General features: G+C 41.9%; 3 protein-coding genes and 1 long non-coding RNA gene across 9 annotated transcripts; 3 read left to right on the forward strand and 1 right to left on the reverse strand.

Annotated features, from left to right (window-relative positions):
- The first annotated feature begins 614 nt into the window (after positions 1-614).
- Positions 615-2585, forward strand: LOC116935538. 4 transcript variants are annotated; one of them, XM_032942832.2, is made up of 5 exons: positions 615-790; positions 861-1102; positions 1163-1282; positions 1340-1931; positions 1998-2585. In XM_032942832.2, exons 4-5 carry the CDS (start codon positions 1485-1487, stop codon positions 2577-2579), a joined length of 1029 nt encoding a protein of 342 aa, XP_032798723.2. In that variant the 5' UTR covers positions 615-790; positions 861-1102; positions 1163-1282; positions 1340-1484; the 3' UTR covers positions 2580-2585. The 4 variants fall into 4 exon arrangements, with proteins under 4 accessions (XP_032798723.2, XP_032798720.2, XP_032798722.2 ...); XM_032942831.2 differs by having other exon boundaries at positions 616-790; positions 1340-2124; positions 2191-2585; XM_032942829.2 differs by having other exon boundaries at positions 1340-2585.
- A 51-nt stretch (positions 2586-2636) lies between these two features.
- LOC116935555 lies at positions 2637-5190 on the reverse strand. Of its 2 annotated transcripts, XM_045170796.1 has the most exons (6): positions 5056-5190; positions 4402-4874; positions 4212-4335; positions 3641-4143; positions 2974-3579; positions 2741-2888 (listed from the first exon to the last, which is right to left on the reverse strand). In XM_045170796.1, exons 2-6 carry the CDS (start codon positions 4866-4868, stop codon positions 2741-2743), a joined length of 1848 nt encoding a protein of 615 aa, XP_045026731.1. In that variant the 5' UTR covers positions 4869-4874; positions 5056-5190. The 2 variants fall into 2 exon arrangements, with proteins under 2 accessions (XP_032798736.2, XP_045026731.1); XM_032942845.2 differs by having other exon boundaries at positions 2637-3579.
- Positions 5191-5857: 667 nt separating this feature from the next.
- LOC116935540 lies at positions 5858-7988 on the forward strand. 2 transcript variants are annotated; one of them, XR_006644003.1, is made up of 5 exons: positions 5858-6200; positions 6266-6485; positions 6551-7419; positions 7493-7652; positions 7718-7988. It is a non-coding gene; the product is annotated as an uncharacterized LOC116935540 (long non-coding RNA). The 2 variants fall into 2 exon arrangements; XR_006644004.1 differs by having other exon boundaries at positions 6284-6485.
- A 12976-nt stretch (positions 7989-20964) lies between these two features.
- Positions 20965-22566, forward strand: LOC116935554. Its single transcript, XM_032942844.2, has one exon. It carries the CDS (start codon positions 20965-20967, stop codon positions 22564-22566), a length of 1602 nt encoding a protein of 533 aa, XP_032798735.2.
- The last annotated feature ends 769 nt before the right edge of the window (positions 22567-23335 follow it).

The following is a 23335-nucleotide window of genomic DNA, read 5'->3' on the forward strand; positions in this document are numbered from 1 at the left end:
ATGACAGCTATATCAGGGATTGTTTTGAGTCGGTTATTGAAAAGGTGTCAAAATTCAGCTTCTACTCTGTTTGCTGCGAAATACATCAACAGGTGACGATTCCATTTCTAGTCTATGAATACATTGTCCTTCGTTTTCGCTTTCAAGCTAAGTGGGGAAAAAATGAGATGGATGTGGCCAAAAAGTCGAGAATGCGACACAAGTAAAGAAAACTGTCCAAATTGTGATCAAAATTGAAATTTTTATTGCATTTTTTTTGTTGTTACATTTCAAAAGTGATAAAAACAAACAAGAATTAACAATTATTCTGAAAAAATCAATAAATTGTAATTGATTTTACGTTATTAGAAACTAGCATTGTGTTAATTTTATTGTTACTGAACTAAAACACCCTTAAACCACGATGCTTTATCCACAATGGTTAAACTTGGAGCTAGATTTGAGGGCCACTCACACTAGAGAACCTAGCGGCAGAAGTGAGAATAAGAACTGAAACTTGGCACAGTTCTTTCCTCTCGCGTTTGCCCACCTCTCCTGGTACATCGTGATTCGTCGTTGAGTCTAGTCATCATCGTGAAGCAATAACGGTAAAGTAAGATGAATAGACCTCCTGCACCTTGCGGATAGCAGGATTCTTGTAGTCCGACAACGCTGTCGGCAGCCATCTTAAGAAAACTCCACCCTTTTAGTACACAGGCTCTTATGGAAGTATTTTTTCAAAGTGATTTTTGTCTTAACTGGATTACAATTTCGACCAAAGAAAAATAGTGAAAAATACTACATAATTCAGGTAATCCGTAGAATGTAAGTTTTCCACTATTGAAGTAGTGGAAGTCATATTAATTAAATGTTTTGTACAGGGCATCCCCTAACATGTCAAAGTTCTATAAGAAGTGTGTTGTCAAAGGGTGTCCTAACAATGGAATAGGAGATAAGTCAGTTGGCGTACGGTTCTTTGGTATTCCTGTCTCTCCAGACAACAGATACCCATCGGACTCAATAATTATTCAGCAAAGAAGAGAACTCTGGTTAGCTAGGTTAAACATCAATGATGCTAATATCAAAACAAAACACTTGGTGTGTAATCTTCATTTTGCATCTGGTAAGCTCCAAATATTGTACTTAACTCATAACCATTTATAAGCTTATTTGACTGTCATAGGAAAACCAAGCTACTATTTACAAAAAAATCACCCAGATTGGGCTCCTTCAGTATCACTGAACAAAGCTATCACAGATAGCACTCGTTTACAAAGAAGAGTGTTGTATACCTACAACAGAGGTATACATTACAAGTTCATAGACATTTCATATATTTATTATTGTATTGTTGTTGCAGAGGCTATGTTTATGAACACTTTAGCAAACTATACCCAACCCAAGGAGGAAGATAATAGCAACATTACGATACACAGTCCTTTAAAATTAATGAAAATCTGAATTCAAGTGAAGTTCTACTTGCTGAAGAACTTCAAGATTCTCCAATGGACCTGTCAACATCGAAACCGTGCCACAGCCTGGTCGACGAAGAACCGTCATCAAGTGAACACTCACCACAATTGGTGAGTGAGTTGCAAAAAGAAATCGAAAAGTTAACAGCACAACTTGAAAAAATGAATGCAGAGTACGTCTCACTGAAGAAAGAATTTGCTATGTATTGTAACAGACCAATAACATCTCATTTTTTTAGCAAATGTCAAAATAGTGACAGGTGGATGCGAGTTTATACGAGCCTGTCAACTGCTAAGTCATTTGAAATACTTTTTAAAGCGATTCAGTCTGGAATACCAGAAAACAATAGTTTTAAGCTGTGTAAACGACAACAGCTTTTCTTGACACTTGTTAAATTAAGTCATAACCCAGCAGACATTGATTTGGCTTTTCGTTTTGATATAAGCGAATGGACTGTCTCTCGGTACTTTCATTCTTGGGTAGACTGTATTTATTACAAACTTAAGACACATGTACTTATTTGGCCCCTTCTTTCTCAACTGCAGGTAGCAATGCCTATGTGTTTCCGTCGTCATTATCCAAACACTGTATCTATCATGGATTGTTTTGAAACACAAATTCAAATTCCCAATGACAGGAATGATCAGGCTGCTACCTACTCTACCTATAAAAGTAAGAATACTGTTAAATATCTGATTTCTGCCACTCCTAATGGAACTATAAATTTCATTTCTAAAGGGTATGCTGGCCGAAAATCGGACCAGTTCATTGTAAGGCACAGTGGCTACATAGATAATTTAAAAGCAGGTGATGAGGTTCTTGCTGATATGGGTTTTGAGGTAGCGGAAGAAATTGGATTAAGAGGAGCCAAACTAATCACTCCTGCTTTTAAGAGAGCTGCACAACTAACTCAATTAGAAACTGAAATATCTCGCCAAGTTTCAAATGTGCGAATACACATAGAACGAGAAATAGGATGTATGCGCATGAAGTTCGACATTATGCGTGGCCCAGTTATAATGTACAATTTGAATACTTTTCAGGATAATGTGTGTTTCTATGACGAAATTGTTGCTGTCTGTTGTATTCTTTCAAATTTGAATCCTAGTATTATTCCATTTGAGTGATTTATATTTGTTCTGGATTACAACTTTGGATTTGATTACAAACGATACATTTTGAAATTAATTAACTGACTTCAATGGTTTTCTGACTTTAACAACTTTCTTTCTTTGCTGCTTACAATCATCACATGTCCAATTTTCTCCAAATCGTTTTTCCCCTAATGTCAATAAACAAGATATGTGATAAGTTTTAACACGACATGAAGGAGAACAACAAACAACCATGGTTTCATTAGCTCTGTGAACATTACAAAAACAAGGACCATAAAACGTTGAGCAGCTAGAGGATTGCGTAATAAAAGGTAAGGGATTCTTATCACTGATATGAATGCTATGGTTAGATGATATCACATTTGAACTATCCACGGTTGAAATGTTCGTATCCAAGTTCATTAACACATTGCGGTTTGCACCGTTGTTGACACTTTGTTCTTCGTTTTGAATATTAATACTGGTAGAAGGTAACTGCAGTTCATTCGCAACATTAACTTGTTTTCCGTATCGTGTTTCTGTGTAAAATTTGCCAATCAATTCTGGCAATATTACTGTCTTAGCAAAGTCCTTACAATTTGGAATAGTTTCACGTTGAAAATTTGTATCACAGTTAACAGTTAAGAAGACCATATCTACTTTGGTGTAAACAATGAAGAAACATACATCAACTTGACACACCATCATTTGAAACTGTATCTGACTATAATATGAATGATTCTTCTTTAAAGCTAGTTCATCTGATTCCGTGACGTAGAGGCAGAATTCCTTATCGTTTCTTGCTGCAGTTAATATTTTCTCGTTGGCGTGCTTGAAAGGGCATTTTACTTCCACAACTGCCCTTCCGTTGCATGGACAGTTGAATATGGCGTCCGGTGATGCTGCCAAAAACAGATGCAATTGATAAATAGTAAGTCCGGCTTCATCAATTGAAAACCCCGTGTGCAAACTTTCTGATTTCCGTTTTTTCCCCCAAACCTTCAACGCCTTTTTTTCATTATCTTTTCCCCACCTAGGTGATACAAATGATCAGAATAAGTACGACAATAAAAGTATAAGAAAATATAAAGTACTTTGTTGCTGGTGTGCTGAATGAGTTAATGTTTGGATAACAGATCTTGAGTACAACCGATTTGGATGGATTGTCTATGCTTGTTGTAATAACGGATTTCACGACGCTAGCAGTAATCCTTCCAAGACGAAATGAATTCCATAACTCACTCTTGGATTGAGCACGGGTTAACATTTCGATAGCCTCAGCTTGTTGATTTGAAACACAATATTTACTGAAAAGGTCTTCAGACTCCTTAAGTAAAACACTAAGAGGTTTTCCTCGTAAGTGACTTGTGAAAATTTTGGAGAGCGGATTTGGTAGAGTAACTTTCAATTGCAAAGGGATGAAGTTTTTGCTGTAGTCCGGAAGTACTGTAAGAAGTGCAGATTGAATACCAGAATTCATATATTCTTCCATCATCACATTAAATGCATCCGTTGAGATCGGTGATGTATCTACTCTTAGTTTCTTACTTTTGTTCTTTTGTGTATTCTTCAATTGAGAAACAGTTTCTACCATATTCTGTAATAAAACAAATTGAGTGGTTGTTATGAAATTTACGAAGCTTAAAAAACACATTAAATACATACTGGTCTAGAAGTCTTCTTCATCCATTGCATTGGCTTTTCCGTGACAGATAACTCTCTCTTATGTGCATTGATAAATTCAACTGCAAATAACACAGCACCAACGTGGCTACAGCATTCACTAAGGCTATAAGACAAAATATACAGTCAATAACGAATGAACATATAAACTAAAAAATAGGTACACACTAACCCTCCTATACAGTCGCAATGTCCTGTTATTACACTGCCTGCTTGGTTCAAAGCAACCCACGGTCTAAGTGGTGGTAGACTAAAAGCCATGGAATGATGTACTTTTGCAGTACAAATTACATTTAAGTTGCTCAATTTTAAACATTTCAAATCAAAAAATAATCCTTCTCCAGTGATTATTTTATAAGATTGACAACTTTTGTAATTCTTCATTTCGCTATCAGTGTAGAGACTCTTTCCATAGACTAGATAGTTCCATAGGTCACCTCTTTCAACTGGTGGAATGACATTATCTATATCCGGTCCAGAAGACCAGAATGTGTTGGATATTGTGTATGGACAATCACAAACAATGTCAGCCAACTTAGAAAGATAGCGTTCTTTTGCCTCGGTTGGCAAACTATCAGAATAGTTGGAGAGGTCGAATAATTGGATTACAGCATTTTCCACAAATTCCTCCTCGCACATGACAATCTAAATAATTTGGAAAAATTAATTACCAAGTGTTTCAGTGGGAAAATGTTAAAAATTACATGTAACCTTTACATTTGTGGGTCCTATATATATAAACAATGCCCATATGCATTGCACAAAACATTTAATTAATATGACTTCCACTACTTCAATAGTGGAAAACTTACATTCTACGGATTACCTGAATTATGTAGTATTTTTCACTATTTTTCTTTGGTCGAAATTGTAATCCAGTTAAGACAAAAATCACTTTGAAAAAATACTTCCATAAGAGCCTGTGTACTAAAAGAGTGGAGTTTTCTTAAGATGGCTGCCGACAGCGTTGTCGGACTACAAGAATCCTGCTATCCGCAAGGTGCAGGAGGTCTATATTTATACTATTTATCCATTAATGTCTTTCTCTTAAATGACAGGTACACTTTCTTTGAGGTGATCCCCCTTGTGTAAGAAGTAATGGTGGAAGAAATGGGAAAGAAAAAGCCACAGCAGATAGCAGAGATAAGAATGCAAACAGTTAATCTTTTAAAAAGTTTTGCCCCATCAACATCACTTGATGGAAGTTATGCATCAGCTATTCGTCATCAAGCCTATTCATCATACTAACATTCTTTACGGTACAGTAAGATTAATAATTGTTTTATTCTTTAATAATTTTTATGTAATGACAGGTACACTATTAACACAGTTATCGTTGATGTTGTGGTGGACTCGTTTCTAAGCAGAAAATTGTGCTCGCATCAGAACGATTGTGTTGTTTTCTTGTGCAAATGCCTAATGGGTTTCAAAACACCACATATGTACGGTACTATTGTAGCTGATTAAATGGGGTTGGACAAAACGCCGCAATGCATTACATTTATATGGTAAGAATGTCTTGTTAATGCTACATATCTATATCAGCCACTTTAATTTTTTTGTACTCTTCTATCGGTTTTCAGGTCAGTGGTGAAAAAGCCAAATAAAGAATAAAATTCGTTCGTGACCCCACCGCTAACTTCGCCCCTTCGAGAAAGCCAAAAGAAAATTCATGTTGACAAGGTATATTATCTTCAATCTCTAAAAAGTTTGGTTGCGTCCAAGGATAAATTTTTCATAAAACTGACAACGGGCAAAAATAATTTTTTAGCAGTAGACGTAAGAGAAAGAAAGAAAACACTCGTTTCATTTTTAAGTGTTTGGTGTGACAAGCTGATTGTAATATTTCTAGTTCTTTTTCTTTCCTCGTGAGTATTCCTCCGTAGTTCTCCTTGGTCATCCAAAATTACGAGAGATTGCAACAATATGACTGGGAACAAACGGGACATACCCAATCAACCAGCAAAGCACGTAAGTAGCATTTCGCCAGTTTTTTTTTATAGATATAATTGTCAGCCATAGGTATGTTATTTCAGTCCTTTGCCATTGTCAAGTTCCATTTGCCTGGCAATTCCTACCAATTTAATATAGCCCATCTGGACTGGCTAAGAAAGTCGGGCAACAGGAACACTTGTTACTGGCCTAGTGAGGATGAAGTCCGAAGTTCAACCCAGTTGGTGACTTTAATCAACAAGAATGCAGTGGTGGATAAAGAAACATGGCCAGTCTTCATCGCTACCGTCATTGCCAAATTTGGTGAGGCTAGAATCTCTTCGAAAGTAACACTAACCAAACAGATAATTAATTGTTTAATTTTTTAGATACATACAAGAGGCACAAGATAAACTAAAAGACGGATAAACTGAAGAGTTATTGCTGGCGAAGCGGTTGTCAGCACTGACTTAGAAAAAAGGGGAAAGGATGGCAGAAGCGCAGCAAAAAAATGCAAAACAGCTGCTACCTTGACGCCTGTTCTCATTGCATCCACCTGTGCTAATTCCTGTGCTAATGCTATCTTGTCTGATGGTGAACCTTCTCCTTCTAATATTTCACCTCATATGTCCCCGAGTACTGCTCCAAAGGATGCTCCAACAGATTACGGGCTGAACGGTCACTGTGAGTTTTACTGGGCTCCCAGTAATTCTCACATCTGATGATGAACATGGCCGTTCCAGCACGCAACGTGAATAAAAACAAATAATAAGATCAAGAAGAGCTGGAAACAAACACCAAGACATTTCAGTGGCCACCCTCCTAAGGATTCCGTCAGCGCCGGCATTTGAACCTCAGCAGAGGGCCCTTACTCCTCATGTTGCGTTTGCCAAAAAATCTGTGCCAACAGGAATCTATAAAAGAATTTTAATTTTGACTGTTGTTAATCTAATCATATTTATTGATAACCAAGTTGCGGCTAGGGATCCGACAACGTCTCTGATGTCCCCGTGTGATGCGAAAAAGCTGGACGATATTCTTCAAACCAACATCACAATTCTCCGTGGCCTGAAACAAGTAAAATCTACACAAGCGGACATACAGAACACGCTGTCAGTGATCATGACCAACACGATCCCCTCTGATCCGTGAATTACTGGGGATTAAAGACGACCTTTGCTTGCGAGTAAAGTCCCTGACAGCGTTTGATCGTATCAATCTTATTATCCGAGAAGACAAAACCAAAAGATTAAAACTGGTAAGTATTGCCATTGATTTATTTAATTTTCTAGCGTAGTAGCTAAAAATATTTGATCTATGTTGAATCTCAGAAATCGTATTTGACTGGTGTGGAAGGCACGGAGCATAGAATTGTGGGTAAGGTGCTCCACAAACTCATGAGGTACAGCGTCGCATCGCAGTTTTGCTTTAAGGGCCAAAACCAGGAGAAAAGGTGTTTCTGCACCACTGCAGTTGCAGCTGTCGCTATCGGTATAGGATATAATATGTTAAAGATTCAAAGCTAAATTATTGATTTTTATTCTTTATAATTTTAGAAAGTCTCCGTGCAACAGGTGTTGTACGACTGACGGAAGAGCAAATTGCAGTGAAGATTGGGAGGCGACGATAAGAGTGATGACGATGGCGATTCGTCCCCGGAAAACTAAGACAAAGATCCATTCGAGTACAAGAGATTGTCAATTAATCCACTTTTGTCGGTTCTCATGCAGTTACTTGGAATTCCATTTCTGTTTTTCTTCCCTGTATTTCCCGTTATCACGGTATCAATAATGTGACTTTATCAACGCAATAATCCAGTGAATTAAAAAAACACAAGAATTAGTTTTTCTATTTCCGATTGTTTTTCTATTTTAAACACTAATGGCAAATCTTACCTTCAAGCAACAACAACAGGTATATTGGCCTGCAATAAGCCCAGTTTGGGACCATAAGCCGCGGAAAAAAATAAGTATATGGGCCCAAAAAGAAGCCGTGTTCGAATCCGCAGGCTGCGTGATCAGCGCAAAAAATTTGTCCAAAATCCTACTTTTTTCCCTAAATTTGCGGTCATAATAACCTGATTTGGCCACCTATCGGCCCATAAGAAGACGTTTTAAATGCGGTAGACACGGTCACAAAGACAAGGATAAAAGACGTCTTAAAGACGGAACCGTGTTGTCTGGGAAATGTGTATGCTACCCAATAAATGTTTTGGAACAGCAGAACGACTTAATCTCCATCTTTCATATTCATGAAATACTACCCCATCTGTAAATCCTTTCACAATATCTGAAGGATCAAAATGCCTTTCACACAGGGTAGAGGTTTGCTTGATTGCTTCAGTTCAGGAATGATTAATTGCCAAGAAGAAAACTTTTCCTTACGAATTGTAAAAATGCTAACCTTTTTTGTTTTCGTGTTCAGAAATACTGCCACAAATTTGACAATATTTTCACTTTTAGAGAATATGAAATAGACATTATTGCAATTAACAACGAGCACACTTAACAGCTTTACTTCTTCTTCATTCTTTTAAAAAAGCAGTTGAAGGTGACGCTACGCTTGGTGGCAGCACCATTTATCGAGACCAAGTACTTTGAAAAAAAAAACTGAAAAACCGAGAATCTAGCCTTACGGGAAATCTCTAGTAAGTGAACATACCACCCCCTCTTCTACTATGTTGTAAACTATGCAACTTGATATAAGCCAACGCGTCGTACCTTTAGGACGAATGTGACCACCACTTCGTCGTACCGTTGCGTCGCGTCTTTCAATGTGCTGCCCTCAGCGGCACAATTTTAGTCGTAGGACCCTATGCTGTTACATGGCACACGGGGCACAGCCTTCATTTGTTTTCTTTCCCATGGTTTCGACGACAGCTTCTCAGCTGTTTTGTTTACTTTTTTAAAACTTATTTTGTATTTTTAGTTTCTTAAAGAAGAAACTAAAAATACAAAATTTTGCTACAATGTAAGTTTTATTGAATATAGATTAAAATTTGTGTTTATTTTGTAATAAAATGTGTGTATTTTACTCCTGGTAGGAAAGAATAAACGTTAAATGAGAAAAACTTTTGTATTTCACTTCCACGAGGATTCCTCTATTTGGTAATGTAACATTTTTGTAAATAACTAATCAATTCAATTAATTCTTTGACAGGAACCCACGTTTATTTAGTTATAATTAGAGACATTAATTACGGAGTTTTTCATTTATTTACTGGGTTAATCAAAGACAAATAATCGAACAGTTATCTCAAGGTTTCGGTGTGTAAGCTCATCCTCATCCCCCCCCCCCCTCGTAAATCTGATAATTGAACAATTCCTAAAGTATGGGTCAGAAAACTTTAAGTTTTACAGAAATCGAGAGCCCTAATCAAGTACTTTCGATTTCTGTAAAAATGAATACGAAATATTAATAAAGAAAAAAATCCTTAGTTAGAACAAACTTTTTCGTTTTATCGATCTTGACCCAACCGATAAAACGAAAAAGAATCCTAGTGTAAGATTTTTTTTTGCTTACCATAATTTTGTATTAAATTTTATAGAAATCGAAAGCCTTTGATTAGGGCTATCGATTCCTGTAAAACTCTGCAAACTGCCTACTATTATTATCTGTTTTACGGAACCAATATAAGTTTCGTCGATTCCACATTTTGTATTCCACCAATCTCGCAATTTAAACAAGAACATATTGATAACGTTTAATCTCTCCACGAATCGGGGTCGACAAGGGTCAAGAATGGCTACCGATGGCAACAATGGCCAACGAGAAATGGAGAAAAATGAAAACTGTAGAAAGGAACTGTGGAAAGTTGGAGTAGGACATTTGGCAACATGGTCGCGCACAACTAGTTGATGTCTTTGGTAAAGCTGCACCGGTACTTTTTCTGTAGAGGCGAGTGATAGTTATCAGCTAGCTGACATTTATTCAGTAGATGAAACTTATCGTCTAGCTGCCAGATATCGAAGCCATTATTTACGTTTATTGTTTATTTTTTTTTCTTTTGATTTGGTTTTAAAGTGAGTTTGTATTTGTGTTTGTATTTTAAAAATCTATGTATATGTTTAAAAAGAATAAATTTTGTTAGTGAAAAAAAAAGTTGCTGTATTTTACTTCTTTTAGAACCACGAAACAAATTTGACATTAGAGCAGAAGTAAGAATATATTATTATTTGATAGGTAATATTAATGAATTTCTTACCATTTAACGAATTTTATTTAGGATTAGTGAAATGCATAAAGTTTTTACAGTGTTACTCAGCCAAAGCTTTAAATTTGTATTCAGTGTGTTGGCTGCTTTTTCCATTTACGTTGAGAAGTATACTTTTTGATTAAGTAGGTAATCTATTGTGGCATTGCAAAAAAATTAACACACTTATCAAACAGGTATTTTATTTCACAAAATTTTAATGTTATAGCCCTGACATCGCTCTTTTATTTTCCCTTTTACAGGTATTGGAATCCCACTAGGTTGACCAGGGCAACAACCAACAATTGAATAGTCACTTAGAAAGCAACCTTCTAAGCCTACCACCAATAACTAAGAATATACCATTAAAGCTAATTAGGTATTTTTCAATGAACAAATGTAATTAAATAATGAAATAATCAAAACAATTTTTTCGTGTCACTCTTCACTCATTGTATTTGCTTTATGTTGTTTATGAATAAAACACTTGCTGCTTACTCTTTAAAATACATAGAGTTTTTCTTTAAAATGTACTTGTGTTTACATACATTCTTGGTAATTTAAAACGTTGGAATAATAATAAGAAAAAGTTAGAATTCAAATTTGAATTACGCACATCATCAAAATGGCCGCCGCAATGGATGCCGGGAAGGGGCCAAGGGGGGTACATTTTATTGTAATTTGCAGTTCTTAAACTATAAAAATCGAAGTAAAACATCATATTAAAACGTGCTAGAGATAATAAAGAATCTCAAAAATAAATTTTCTGTTTATTTTGGTGTATATTTCGTGCCATATTTGCCATCTAGGGGAAACTGGGGCTATGTGGGACAAATTCTTAAAGAAATTTTCAAACTGCTTTATGTAGTACAAAATTACATATATTATCCCTTTTATTGTAAAAATGTTATAGGGAATTTTCTCCCCTCTTCATATTGTAGCAATGCGTTGTATTCACGGTTAACAAGACTAAGACTGAGCCCCGATACACGACTACGGGGGGACTGTATACGGGGGAAACTCTGACGTCACACGTTCGGTAGTATTGAATACTAAACGGATCACATAACGTGGTCATTGGCCACGTAACAATATCTTTTTTCAGAATTAATTAATTGAAACCCTGTAATTAATACAATTGTTTTAATGAATACATATTTTTTTGTCGTACGGGAAAGAGTGCCGGGGTTACTTGGGACACTTAATTTTTTTTTAGCTATTATTAAGTAACATATAAAAAAAAAATGAGATCGCCATTGTGTGGAAAATTTTATTTCCTATTCATTGGTTATACACAATTCGTGTAAAACTAAATAAGTAAGTAAAGTACAATGTATAAATCTGCGTGAAACTAAAATGTTCTTCAAAAAGACCATTTTTTGTGGGGGAGGAACTAATTTCCACATGAAGGAGGGGCTAGTAATAAATCGATTGTCAAGAAATAGATATTGTTACGTACGTTAACGTGCATGTAACGTCGTAGCAGAGATGAGATGAGGAGGATGAAAAAATAATGACAATGAAATATGACTTGAGGGATCGAACACTTTATTTCTGTGTAGATGTGGTGGGGGAGACAATTTTACCGACGTGGTAGAGAGAGAGAGAGACTAGGGGTACCTTTTACTTCGGTACTGGATTTTACACAACTGAACAAAGGGGGGCAAGGGCCACTTCCAACATGAACACACACCGAAGGCCCTTGCCACCTACAATCCTGCCCGTGAGGGCAGCACTGTAAGTGACAGCGGGCCCACCTGTCCACAGGTACTAAAATAACACAAAAAGGGAAACAACAAAACAAAACAAAAAAAAAGCTCGCCACGTTTAGCATCCACGGCTACGTTTATTCAGGGATGACTCCCTGATACACCCGCCTTGGTGCGCAGAGAATTTGGTGGTGGTCGTTGGTCCCGCACATGGCACAGAAGCGCAGGTGGGGACAATCGGCCAGCTTCAAATGACCAGCGACGGACAGCGGGAGAAAGCAGCCAAAACATCGGTGCTGTGCGAACAGCAGCTCCATCCGCTCCCGGTTAGTCAGCAGCATGAAGCCATCACACTCCCTGATCTTGCGGCCGCAGGACACCATGCCTGGCTGATTGAGGTGGGTCCTCAGGAAGCACACGATCGTCGGGGTGTGACGGGGCGCGACAAACTGTGGGGCGTTCGGCTGGACTTCGGCTGCTTTCTTTTTTTCCTTTAACAGGGAACCAACAAAGCTGTTGAGGATTGTTTCCCGTTCGGACATGAAGTGAACGTGCACGTTCTTTATGTCCCTCGAGTTTTCTTCGAGTTCCAGATCGAGTTGGACGATGGCCTTTTGGTGGGCCAAAACCACGTCGATAGCCGCCGCTCGCGTCTTCAGTAAATCCTGTCGACGAAGATGAAGATTGGACGAACACTCCTCTTCACGTTCACGGGAAACTTTTAACTTCTCTTTGACGGATGAGACGGATGGGCACAGATTTTCAGCCATGATGTTGAGTCGGCAACGGTCACTTTGGTGTTTATGGTACGAGAACTTAAGAGCAACTGTCGTCTAATGTTCGTGAAGGACTAAACAGTTTCCCTAAGTTCAAGGGTTAAACAGTAGGCGACCTAATTTTGCCTTTGCCCTTTGAACCAAGTATAGGTGGCGTTGCGATCGGAAATTTTACAATGCGGTTTTGGGGTTCCCACTTTTTACATTGTTACATATGACTATATAAACCAGTTTAACATTTTACATTTTAACATTTGACATTCTACAATTTTACAATTTTACCATTTAACCATTTTACAATTTATACCCCTTTTTTTTTACTTTTATACAAGAATTGACTATTTACATTACATTTTGATCTAACGATCTCGATTTTTACTCAGATGACCCAATTTGTTCACTTTCTACGTAAACCTCCTGCTCTTTGGCCGTAGCCATAACACAGAGCTTAGTCACTGGACGAATACAGGGGTTTTTGTGGTTGCTGATTTGCACTTTTACCACTCGTACAACGTTATCAGAGTCACTGGGGAGAACCTCTATCACTTTTCCCAACGGCCACTGTCCACGTAGAGTATTCGGCTCAATGACGAGTACTAGGTCTCCGACGGTAACGTTTGGCCGATTTTCCGACCATTTTCTCCTTTCCGTCAGGTGTGGAACGTATTCACGAAGCCATCTGTTCCAAAAATGTTGTATGATGGCCTGGCTTTGGAGGAATTGTTTTGATGTGACGTCCATGTTCTCAGCATCTCCCAACTTTAGCGGCACGTAGGGACGGGCTCCTCCATGAAGAAAGTGATTCGGCGTTAACGGATCGGGATCTTCGGGATCCATGCTGAGGTGGGTTAGTGCCCGAGCGTTCAAAAGGGCTGCTACTTCTGCGATCACCGTTCTTAGGACCCGATCGGTGACTAAACGATTCCCGACGCTGACCTTCATGGCTCGCTTGCACGATTGCACGAGCCTTTCCCAAACTCCACCGAAATGGGGTCCGTGAGGAGGAGAGAAATGCCACTCTATTTGTTGGCATGCCATCTTCGACTGCAACTCCTGGTGTTGTTTGACTAACTCCGTTAGAGCTTGTCGGAGTTCTTGTTCCCCAGCTACGAGATTTGTTCCGTTGTCACTGTAAACAACGTTCGGCTTTCCACGTAAACTCACGAACCGAGTGAAACATAGCATGAATTCTTCGAGACTGAGGCCGTCGGAGACTTCTAGGTGAACGGCTCTAGTTGTTAGGCACGTAAACAGGCATACCCAACGTTTCTCGTGTCTACATCCTCTTCCACCGACTCGTACCGTTAGAGGGCCGAAGTAATCGATTCCCGTGTATGCGAAAGGTGAAAGATAGGGAGTAAGCCTGTGAGCTGGTAACGATGCCATGAGTGGTGGAATGGGTTTTGATGATCTCCGCTTGCAAGGCCAGCAGGTGTTGACAACCGATTTGATTACGTTACGTCCAGAGATTATCCAGTAACGTGTACGTAAATCCGCCAGCAATCTTTCAGATTTAATGTGGAGATTCCGTTTGTGATGATCCCATACAATCCGCTGCGTCAGGAGTTGATCGGCTGGAAGCAGGATGGGATGCTTTGTGGAATAATCAACTGGAGCCTGAAGTATACGTCCGCCTACACGTAGCTGACCTGTTTCATCCAGGAAAGGGCTAAACGTGCGTAGTTTTGACTTCAGAGGCAGCTCCAAGCTCTTTTTCAAGACGTAGATTTCTTCCGCAAATGCCAGTCCTTGGGTGCGTTTGACACAAAGCGTGAGGGCCGTCATCATTTCTTCGGCCGTCAACTCCCCCACGGTTGGCTTGTAAATTCCAATCTTAGCTCTGGCGTTGGTCGCGAACCTTCTGCACCAAGCGATAACTCTTTGGATCTTGAGTAAGCTGGAATACCTCTTTACACAGTCATCAATCGGGTGATTTTCGTCTTCCGTTTTGACTGCGAAGACTCGAATTACGTTAACGTCCCTTTCTTCCGGCTCTGTGATCTCTTCCCAAATATCCCACTCCGACGGATCGAGTTTCAGGTACGATGGACCCTCGTGGAATTTCACCAACTCGTCGACGGTCTTCGGGTCAATGCCACGACTGCACAGGTCCGCTGGATTGTTAATTCCGGAAACGTGACGCCATTGTCTTCCATTCGTGTTCCGGAGGATTCTGCCAATCCGATTGTTCACGAAGGTTTCAAATCGGCATGTGCGGGAATGGATCCAACGTAAGACGGTTTGAGAGTCGGTGTGGAAGGTAACTTCACGTAAATCGATTTCGAGCTCCCGACAGATTACTAGGGCGATATTTAAGCCTTCTACAGCAGCCTGCAACTCTAATCTTGGGATCGTGAGTCCTTTTACTGGTGTTACGTGGGTTTTAGCCATGACAAAGGATACGTTGATCGACTGGTCTTCGAAGATGAAACGGAAGTACGCCACAGCTCCAAATCCTTTTGTGCTTGCATCCGTAAATACATGCAGGTGCTGCTGCGTCCAACGACCACGTTGATGCCGGAAACATCTTGGTACTGTTAACAACTCCAGGTTATCCAGATGCTCGTACCAGTAGTGAAAGCGTTGGCCTAATTCTTCGGGGATAGGGTCATCCCAGCCGATCCTTTTCTCGTACGTCCATATATCTTGCAGAAGTGACTTCATTAAGAAAACAACAGGAGCGACGAGTCCCAACGGGTCGTAGACACTGGAGATTATACTGAGGAAATTCCTTTTGGTGAGAACGTCATGGCTTTGCTGCTTCCGTATCTTGGACGTCAGCATATCCATTTCTCCGTTCCACATCACTCCAAGTGTTCGCTCGATGGGCAACTTCTCCAAATCAAGGTCCAGTGTTGGTGAAGCCAAACCGAACTCACGTAGAGCCGATATAACCTTCCTTGATGAGGACGTCCACTTCGTTAGATTGAAACCGCCTAGTTGTAAGAGTTTCTTCATCTGGCGGGCCCGTTTTACTGCCCCGTCTTCGGAATCTAAGGAATCGAGGTAGTTGTCAACGTAAAAGTTTCTTCGAACGCTCTCTGCTGCCTCCGGATACGGGTCGCGATGATCGTCTGCAGTCCGATTTAGGGCGAAAATACAGGTCGTTGGGGAAGATACCGATCCAAAGACGTGGACTGTCATTTGGTACGTTAACAGTGCTTGATTACTGCCAGGCGTACGATAGACAAACCGGTAGGCCGCCTGGTCTTCTACTGGGACCTTTAGGTCCCATACCACTTGGTGAAACATCTTCTCGATATCTGCGCCAACTGGTACCAGGTTCCTTCGGAAGCGTAGTAGGAAACCGAGTAGGCTAACGAGAAGATTGGGTCCACGTAACAGGTTCTGGTTGATCGACGTTCCTCCATACTCGGCAGCTCCGTCGAATACAACTCGAACTTTGGTCGTAGAGCTGGATGGGCTTACGATGCCGTGGTGCGGTAAATACCACGTTTTACTTGACTCCTTCCGCAACTCTTCGGTCGTGAGGAGTCTGGCGTGATCCAGGCCGATGTACTCCTTAACAACTGCATCATAGTTCTGGGCGAAGTCTATATCTCGTTGAAATCGCCTCTCCAGAGAATAAAGTCTCTTCAATGCAGTTGCCCGATTGTCCGGAAGGTTTACGTTGTCGGTTTTCCACATAAGGTCGACTTGATACCGGTTACCAACATTCTTTACTGTTGACTCGAGGATACGCTGCCCACGTAGATCGTCTTCGGAGAGAACAGGCTGCTCCATGTCTACGTCTTTCGCCTCCAGCTGCCAGAATTTCTTGACTAACTCGTTGAGGTCTTCGGGACGTTCCTCTGCTACTATATGGGCGATGAACGGACGCCCATCTTGTGGCGGGCCCGTTTGACCACCCAGGCACCAACCAAACGGGGTTTTGAAGGCGATAGGCCCAATTGTTCCAGCCGGCGGCTTGACGGAATCTACGTGATCGTGGGCTTCTGCTACGTCAATTCCAATTAATACTCCAACGTCTTCGGGTTGTATGTTCGGGACATCAAGACCGCGTAGGTGTGTCCAGGACTCCATTTGACGAGGGTTGATTGGAGGATTTGGCGTCACCTTCAACTTGTCGACGGCGTAGGCGTGTTTAACTTCAAACCGGCTTGTTCCGTCAACGGATGAGAGGGAGAAATCCACAACGGCAGCTTGGACGTTTGATGTGGCTCCATCATAAGAGACAACGTTGATACGTTTATGCTGACCAACGAGTCCCAAACTTTTTACTAAATCTCTCCTGATCAGTGTGGTGTCACTTCCGGTATCCAGGAATCCGAAAGTGTCTACCCATCTTGTACCGACGCTAATACGAACGGGTACAATCTTGAAACGTACACGTCGCTTTACCGTTTCCTTCTGGGTTAGTGTCCCGAGGAATGCAGTCGATGTAGACGCTGATGGAGACATTGGATCCGATAGTTTCCTCCGTGGGATGAACTCGGACCCGTGAAGCAAGGGATGGTGTCTTGATCCAGTGCATCGACCCATGGTACATTTGATGTCCCTGGGACACTCCTTGCGTTTATGTTTGCCGGTTAGGCATAGTAAACACCCCCCGGACTTAAATACGACTTCAGCCCTTTTCGTGGGCGTGAAAGACATAAACAGGTTACAGCTGGCCAAGTTGTGAGCCCTGCCGTTACAAGCTAGGCACCTCCATTGGTCAGTCTTTTCGGCCGCTTTCTCCTCCGTCTTCAGTTGTTTTACCTTGGGAGCAGCCTCCGGAGGTGACGACGCCGTTGATTTAGAGCCCTCTTCTGTCGAAACGTGTCCAATGGTTGACGTGTGAGCAGCGTTCTGTTTCTTGACAGGCTTCTTCTCATCAAACCGTACTTAGGACGTCGACGTAGGCAAGGACTCAAATACGTTTTTACCATGTTGCTTACTCCTGGATTTTACTGTTACCCAGTCGTCCAGGTCCAGAACGTTCAGCTCTGCACCCGTTCTCTTTCGTTTTTCATTCCACTTCTCTTTAAGGTACGTCGTCAGCTTTGCTTCCATGGCCATCAGAGTAGTACGGCTATGAAGCTCGTGGGCATATCTTGATTGTGACAGCGTGACCACTGCTCCATGCAACCGGTTTGAAAAAGTCTTGAGGCTCGCCGCATCTTGGCTCTTCAAAGGTGGAATCTGCAGCAGGTCGTCGAGGTACGTTTGATCCATGACTTCGGTGTGGCCGTAAACTGCATCGAGTCGTTCCCACACTACGGAGTACATAGCCTCATCGGCGAGGCACTCGCCGATCTCATTCCGGACCTCCTTCGACAGCAGCTCTTCCAACATGAACAGTAGGGCAGGAGAACCGTTGTATTCTTGTTCGTATAAGGCTCGAAATTTAGCCTTAAACCGGGCGTAGTTCTTCGGATTTCCATCAAACGGCTGGATCGTGAAGGTCGGAGTACGTGGACGACTACAGCAGCCGCCATGAGGATGGTTGGCAAGGCCAGTGGCAGGTGGAGGTTCAGGGGTCGTGTCCGAAGACGTATCGTCCCCAGGGGGTGGGCATGGATTGCAGGTTGAAGGCATGATGGGCAAGGGTCTTCGGGTAGGATCCTGTGCAGAGGTACCGGCTGGAACGTAACGATTGGACAAGTCTCTACGGTGCATTACTGTGGCCTCAATATACTTTAAGGACGCCCGAGCAGGGATGTCTTGTGTAGCAGCGAATGACTGTGATCGTTTTGGAAGGCGTGTCTCTTGGTCCAGAACTTGCTCTTGTATCGTTCTCAGATGGATCTTGTTGACCTCCATCGTTGTTTTTAGACCTTCAATCTGAGCATTTAGGTCCAAGTTAACCTCTTTGATCTTCTGATCCATTTCACGTAGACTCTGACGTGAATCTTTCACCAAGTTGGTGTTAGCGGCGATTTCTGATGACGTCTTTTCCGCGCTGTCAATGAGTTTGCTCAGGTGCTCACCCATGCCTTTCAGCGCCTTGCTTAACGTTTCCGTAGCCGACGTGGTGCTCGCTTTCATCTGGATCCTTGCACGTTCCATCTTGACTTCCAGTTCCAGTATCTGTTTCTGGATGCACAGATCACGATGGCTGGGTTGACCAAGGGAAACATTTGACGCCGAACGGGTAGACCTCTTCTGTGATAGCGTGGTGCTAACTGTGACGTCTGAAGCTGTCGTACCAATAGAGCTGGCTGAGTGACGTGACGACGTGGCATACCTAATGGCGAAGTTGAGGATTTCCACGTGGTCGGTGTCGAATTGTACCTCCCATTTTTCACATGCTTGACGTTGTGGATCCGTAATATCGGGCAAACTCTCCATATACTTACGGTGAAGATCTTTGACGTCTTCGTAGATACGAATTAATTCGTCTCGCCATGCTGCAACTTGCAACTTCTTGAGCCTGATGGCTCCCAACTTGTGATCTACCACTGCTTTTCTGAGCTGATTCGTTAACTTCGTGTGGGCCGCCTTTCTTCTACCACGTTTCTGCTTGAGATCGTTGTCTGGGAGGAGGGGGCCTTCATTCTTCATTGCTTCTGGCTTCATTTCGTCTTCTATAGAGATATTGCCGCCCGACTCAATACTCTCGGCTTTTGCTACGGCTTCACTCATGACGTAGAAACGTCCAAAGACAAGGAAGTAGTCACACGTAAACGGATGTCGATGATTCACGTAGATACAGCGACGATACAGTCAGATACGTAAAGGCGTGGTAGACCGGGTTTTGCCTTCAGGATGGCGTGGACGTGTGTCAAAGTCTTACAAAGGGAATACCCGACAATTTTACTGAATCTAACAAGTTTTACTAGGGATAACAAGAGAAATGCACGTGTTCGTTAAATCCCGGGTTTCGGCACCATTTGTTACGTACGTTAACGTGCATGTAACGTCGTAGCAGAGACGAGATGAGGAGGATGAAAAAATAATGACAATGAAATATGACTTGAGGGATCGAACACTTTATTTCTGTGTAGATGTGGTGGGGGAGACAATTTTACCGACGTGGTAGAGAGAGAGAGAGACTAGGGGTACCTTTTACCGAAACCGAACAAAGGGGGGCAAGGGCCACTTCCAACATGAACACACACCGAAGGCCCTTGCCACCTACAATCCTGCCCGTGAGGGCAGCACTGTAAGTGACAGATATTGATAGTTCCAGAATCGATAAATGTTTTGTCATTTATTGTTTTGGTTTGTCACATGTTTTTCGTGAAGACGTGCTAATTATATGATAAGGTTTAAGTTGTTGGTAACGTTGTGTAATTGTATTGGATAAGCAATAACCCATCCAATGTATGTATTAATTAATTATTATAAACCCACTATGGTTTTTAAACCTAACTGCTGTTGAAATGTTTATTTATTTTGTCACAGCGTTTCAGTGAATTACATATTCTATATTCTCCTCATAATATATTCTTGTTCATACAACAGGTGTTTTAATTGAATTCTGTACACATCAACATGTGTTATGTTCACTGTGCACTAGTCCTACATTTGTCGTGCAAGGAAAGTCTTCTGATGGTAAACCAGTTTAACATATAGGCTACGTACATTTTTGTTTTTACATTATAAACAATTTTTTTGTTCTTTTCTATTAGAGATGGTTCGCAACTATATTTAAAAATGTGCTGGCAACTGGACACTTACAGAAGATGAAACTAAAGGGGTATTACAAAGAATTGCAACGAGTGGAATAAGTTTTCGTAAAGCAGCTATGACAGGGCTGTCCAAGTCAACTCTTCATCGATTATCTCACAAGATTAATCAAAGTTACCAAAGCTCGTATACATTGAAAAGGAATTTTCATCATCGTCAAAAATTCACACCAGAAAAAGAAAAAGAACTAGCACTATATCTCATCGTTGCCTAAAACTTAAATCCTGGCCTTACACCACGGCAAACGAGGAAATAGGCATTTATTTATGGTAAAGCAAACGCAATGGAAATGCCTCTTCAGTGGCATAAAAACGAGTCAGCTGGAGAAGATTGGTTCAATGCTTTCCTGAAGCGGAACGCAAACCTTTCAATTCGTAAACCAGAAAGAAAGAGCCAGGCAAGAGCGGCAGCAGTAAACCATCCTGTGAGGAGAGAAGGAGAGCGAAGGTGATAACTCATTGAGGCAGAGGACAGATGGAGAAGACCCGGTAATGCTGTGTAGCAAGACGAGAATAGCGCCGGACCCCAAGAAATCCGTCTCGATCCCGAGGCTGGAACTTCTGAGCGGGCTTCTGGCAGCGAGACTCGGAAGCTACGTCGAGAAAGCGACGGAGAAAAAGATCAAGAGGAAATTACTGTGGACCGATTCAGCAATAGCTTTCTGGTGGATGAAAGGCGAGGCTGGTCGGTGGAAGCAGTTCGTTCACAATAGAGTGACGGAGATATGGCAGACAGTGGAGACTGAGGAAATCAGGCATTGCTCATGGTTACAGAACCCAGCGGACGTAGCATCCAGAGGAGCTACGGCTGCGCAGCTTAACGCACAGAAGAGTTGGTGGACTGGCCCATCTTGGATGGGAAAGAGGGAGGAGTGGCCCCAGTCGCCAAGCTCAGCGACCGAGCTCCAGTTGCAAGAAGTCTCGGTCGAAGAAAAAGCAGAAGAGGTAACGCAATGTACGGTATCAACCGAAGCAAAATGGTATGAAAGATTCAGCTCCATGCGAACCATGGTAAGAGTCTTGGCCACGATGCAAAGAGCGATAAAGAAGTTCAAGGGCAAAGAAAATCCGGAAAGCCCGGTGGCAACGGTCAGACACCGGGGGAGAAAATTGAAGTTCCCCGTGTGGACCACTGACGAAACTCGAGAGGCAACGCTCGAGCTTTACAGAGAAGCCCAGGCGACTCACTACGGAGCAGTGGTGAAGAGCTTTAGAGCTGGGCAAACAGAGGTCCCACATGAGTTGAAGAAACTCGGCCTAATGTGGGACAAAAAAAACCGACTAATCAAGTGTCGAGGCCGGCATCTGAATTGGATGGAATACAATAAAAAAGCAACCCTCATTCTGCTACCGGCCGAGCACCTCATTACCAGAAGGGTGATCGAACAGACACATCTTCGGTTGAAACATACCGGAGTGAAGACCATGAAGGGGACACTCAGAACGGATTTCTGGATTCCGAAGATGCGTCAAGCCCTCAAGAAAGAGACGAGTAAGTGCACGAGATGCCAGAGAAAATTTGATGAAATACCGGCGCCTCTACCGTTGGATCGCCTGCAAATGTCCAATCCTTTCACGATAATGGGAGTGGATTTCGCAGGCCCATTCCCAGTAGAATCACCGGCGACTAGCGGTCACAAAACGAAGCTATTCGTGTGTCTCTTCACATGTGTCGTAACGAGAGCAGTCCATCTCGAAGTTACGACCGACCAGGAGATCTCCACGTTTATCTTCGCGCTAAGACGATTCTTCGCGCGGAGAGAGTACCCCAGGGCGCTCTACTCCGATAACGCGAGAACGTTAACGTTGGCCGCTAAGTACCTGAGAGCAGCGTACAGAGACAGCAGGGTGTTTAACACGCTGGTTGACCTCAACATAAAATGGAGATTTTCCCCGAGTCTAGCCCCTTGGTGGGGCGGATTCTGGGAGAGAATGGTGCAGACCGTTAAACGGCTGCTGTATAAAACGTACGGGAGCGATTGTATGGAATACGATCTATTCCAGACGGTGTTGACGAAGATAGAGGACATGATCAACACGAGACCGTTGACTTACGTGGCAGAAGATGATATGGAGCCGCTAACACCCAAGTAATTGGTGACGGGTTACCGGCAACAACAGCATCACCCGGTCGACGACGAGGAGAGAGAATACTCGGACCGGGTGACGCTGACAAAAAGAGAGAGGATCAGGAGAACCCTGGTGGCTCAATGGTGGAAAGATTTCTACACAGAATACGTGATGGATTTGGAGCAGTTTCACTGCCAACCCCAGGACATGTCAAGGAGATTGAGTTGGGGCAAGTCGTGTTGATTCACGACGATTCGGCCAAGAGAACAAGGTGGAAGTCCGGGAGAGTAGTGAAACTAATCCCCGGGACTGATGGAAAGACGAGGCGTGTAAACGTACTCATCACAGATAAATTCAGCGGCAAGGATTTGTCGATTGTTGGAATCTGCATTTTTCTTGGAGCTAAGAAATTTTTAAATATATGTTATTTTTAATTAGCTTCAATTGGTTTACAAACTTACTTGGAACAATGCTTTGTAATCAGCATCAGACTGACCAATTTCAGGAGGAAGCAAACCTTTCTCAGGTATCATTTAAGGCATCAGAGAAACCTCAAATGCACCATTTTCAGGAGTGAGACCACATTGAGTGATGAGATCAGGGTGGATGAATTCAACTGTACATGGACTGTTATCTTCATCAATTGCATTTGTATCAGCAGTCTCCCTGTTAAGATTAGGCAAATCATTATCATTAGTTTTAGTATTTCCTTTTTTTGTTTTTTTTTCATGACGGGCTCTTGGGAAAATTGAGGGGGGTTCTTCTATTCAGGTTTAAGTTGGAGAAAAGACTT

Source organism: Daphnia magna, linkage group LG3 (genome assembly GCF_020631705.1).
Source record: "Daphnia magna isolate NIES linkage group LG3, ASM2063170v1.1, whole genome shotgun sequence".
Taxonomy (NCBI): Eukaryota; Metazoa; Arthropoda; class Branchiopoda; order Diplostraca; family Daphniidae; genus Daphnia; species Daphnia magna.

Coding starts and splice junctions, on each gene's coding strand:
- LOC116935554 (XM_032942844.2), top strand. CDS start 20,965: ATGCTGTGTAGCAAGACGAGAATAGCGCCGGACCCCAAGAAATCCGTC.
- LOC116935555 (XM_032942845.2), bottom strand. CDS start 4,868: ATGTGCGAGGAGGAATTTGTGGAAAATGCTGTAATCCAATTATTCGAC. Junction 4,336..4,401: donor CATTGCGACTGTATAGGAGG/GTTAGTGTGTAC, acceptor TTTGTCTTATAG/CCTTAGTGAATGCTGTAGCC. Junction 4,144..4,211: donor TGAAGAAGACTTCTAGACCA/GTATGTATTTAA, acceptor GTTTTATTACAG/AATATGGTAGAAACTGTTTC.
- LOC116935538 (XM_032942829.2), top strand. CDS start 1,485: ATGGACCTGTCAACATCGAAACCGTGCCACAGCCTGGTCGACGAAGAA.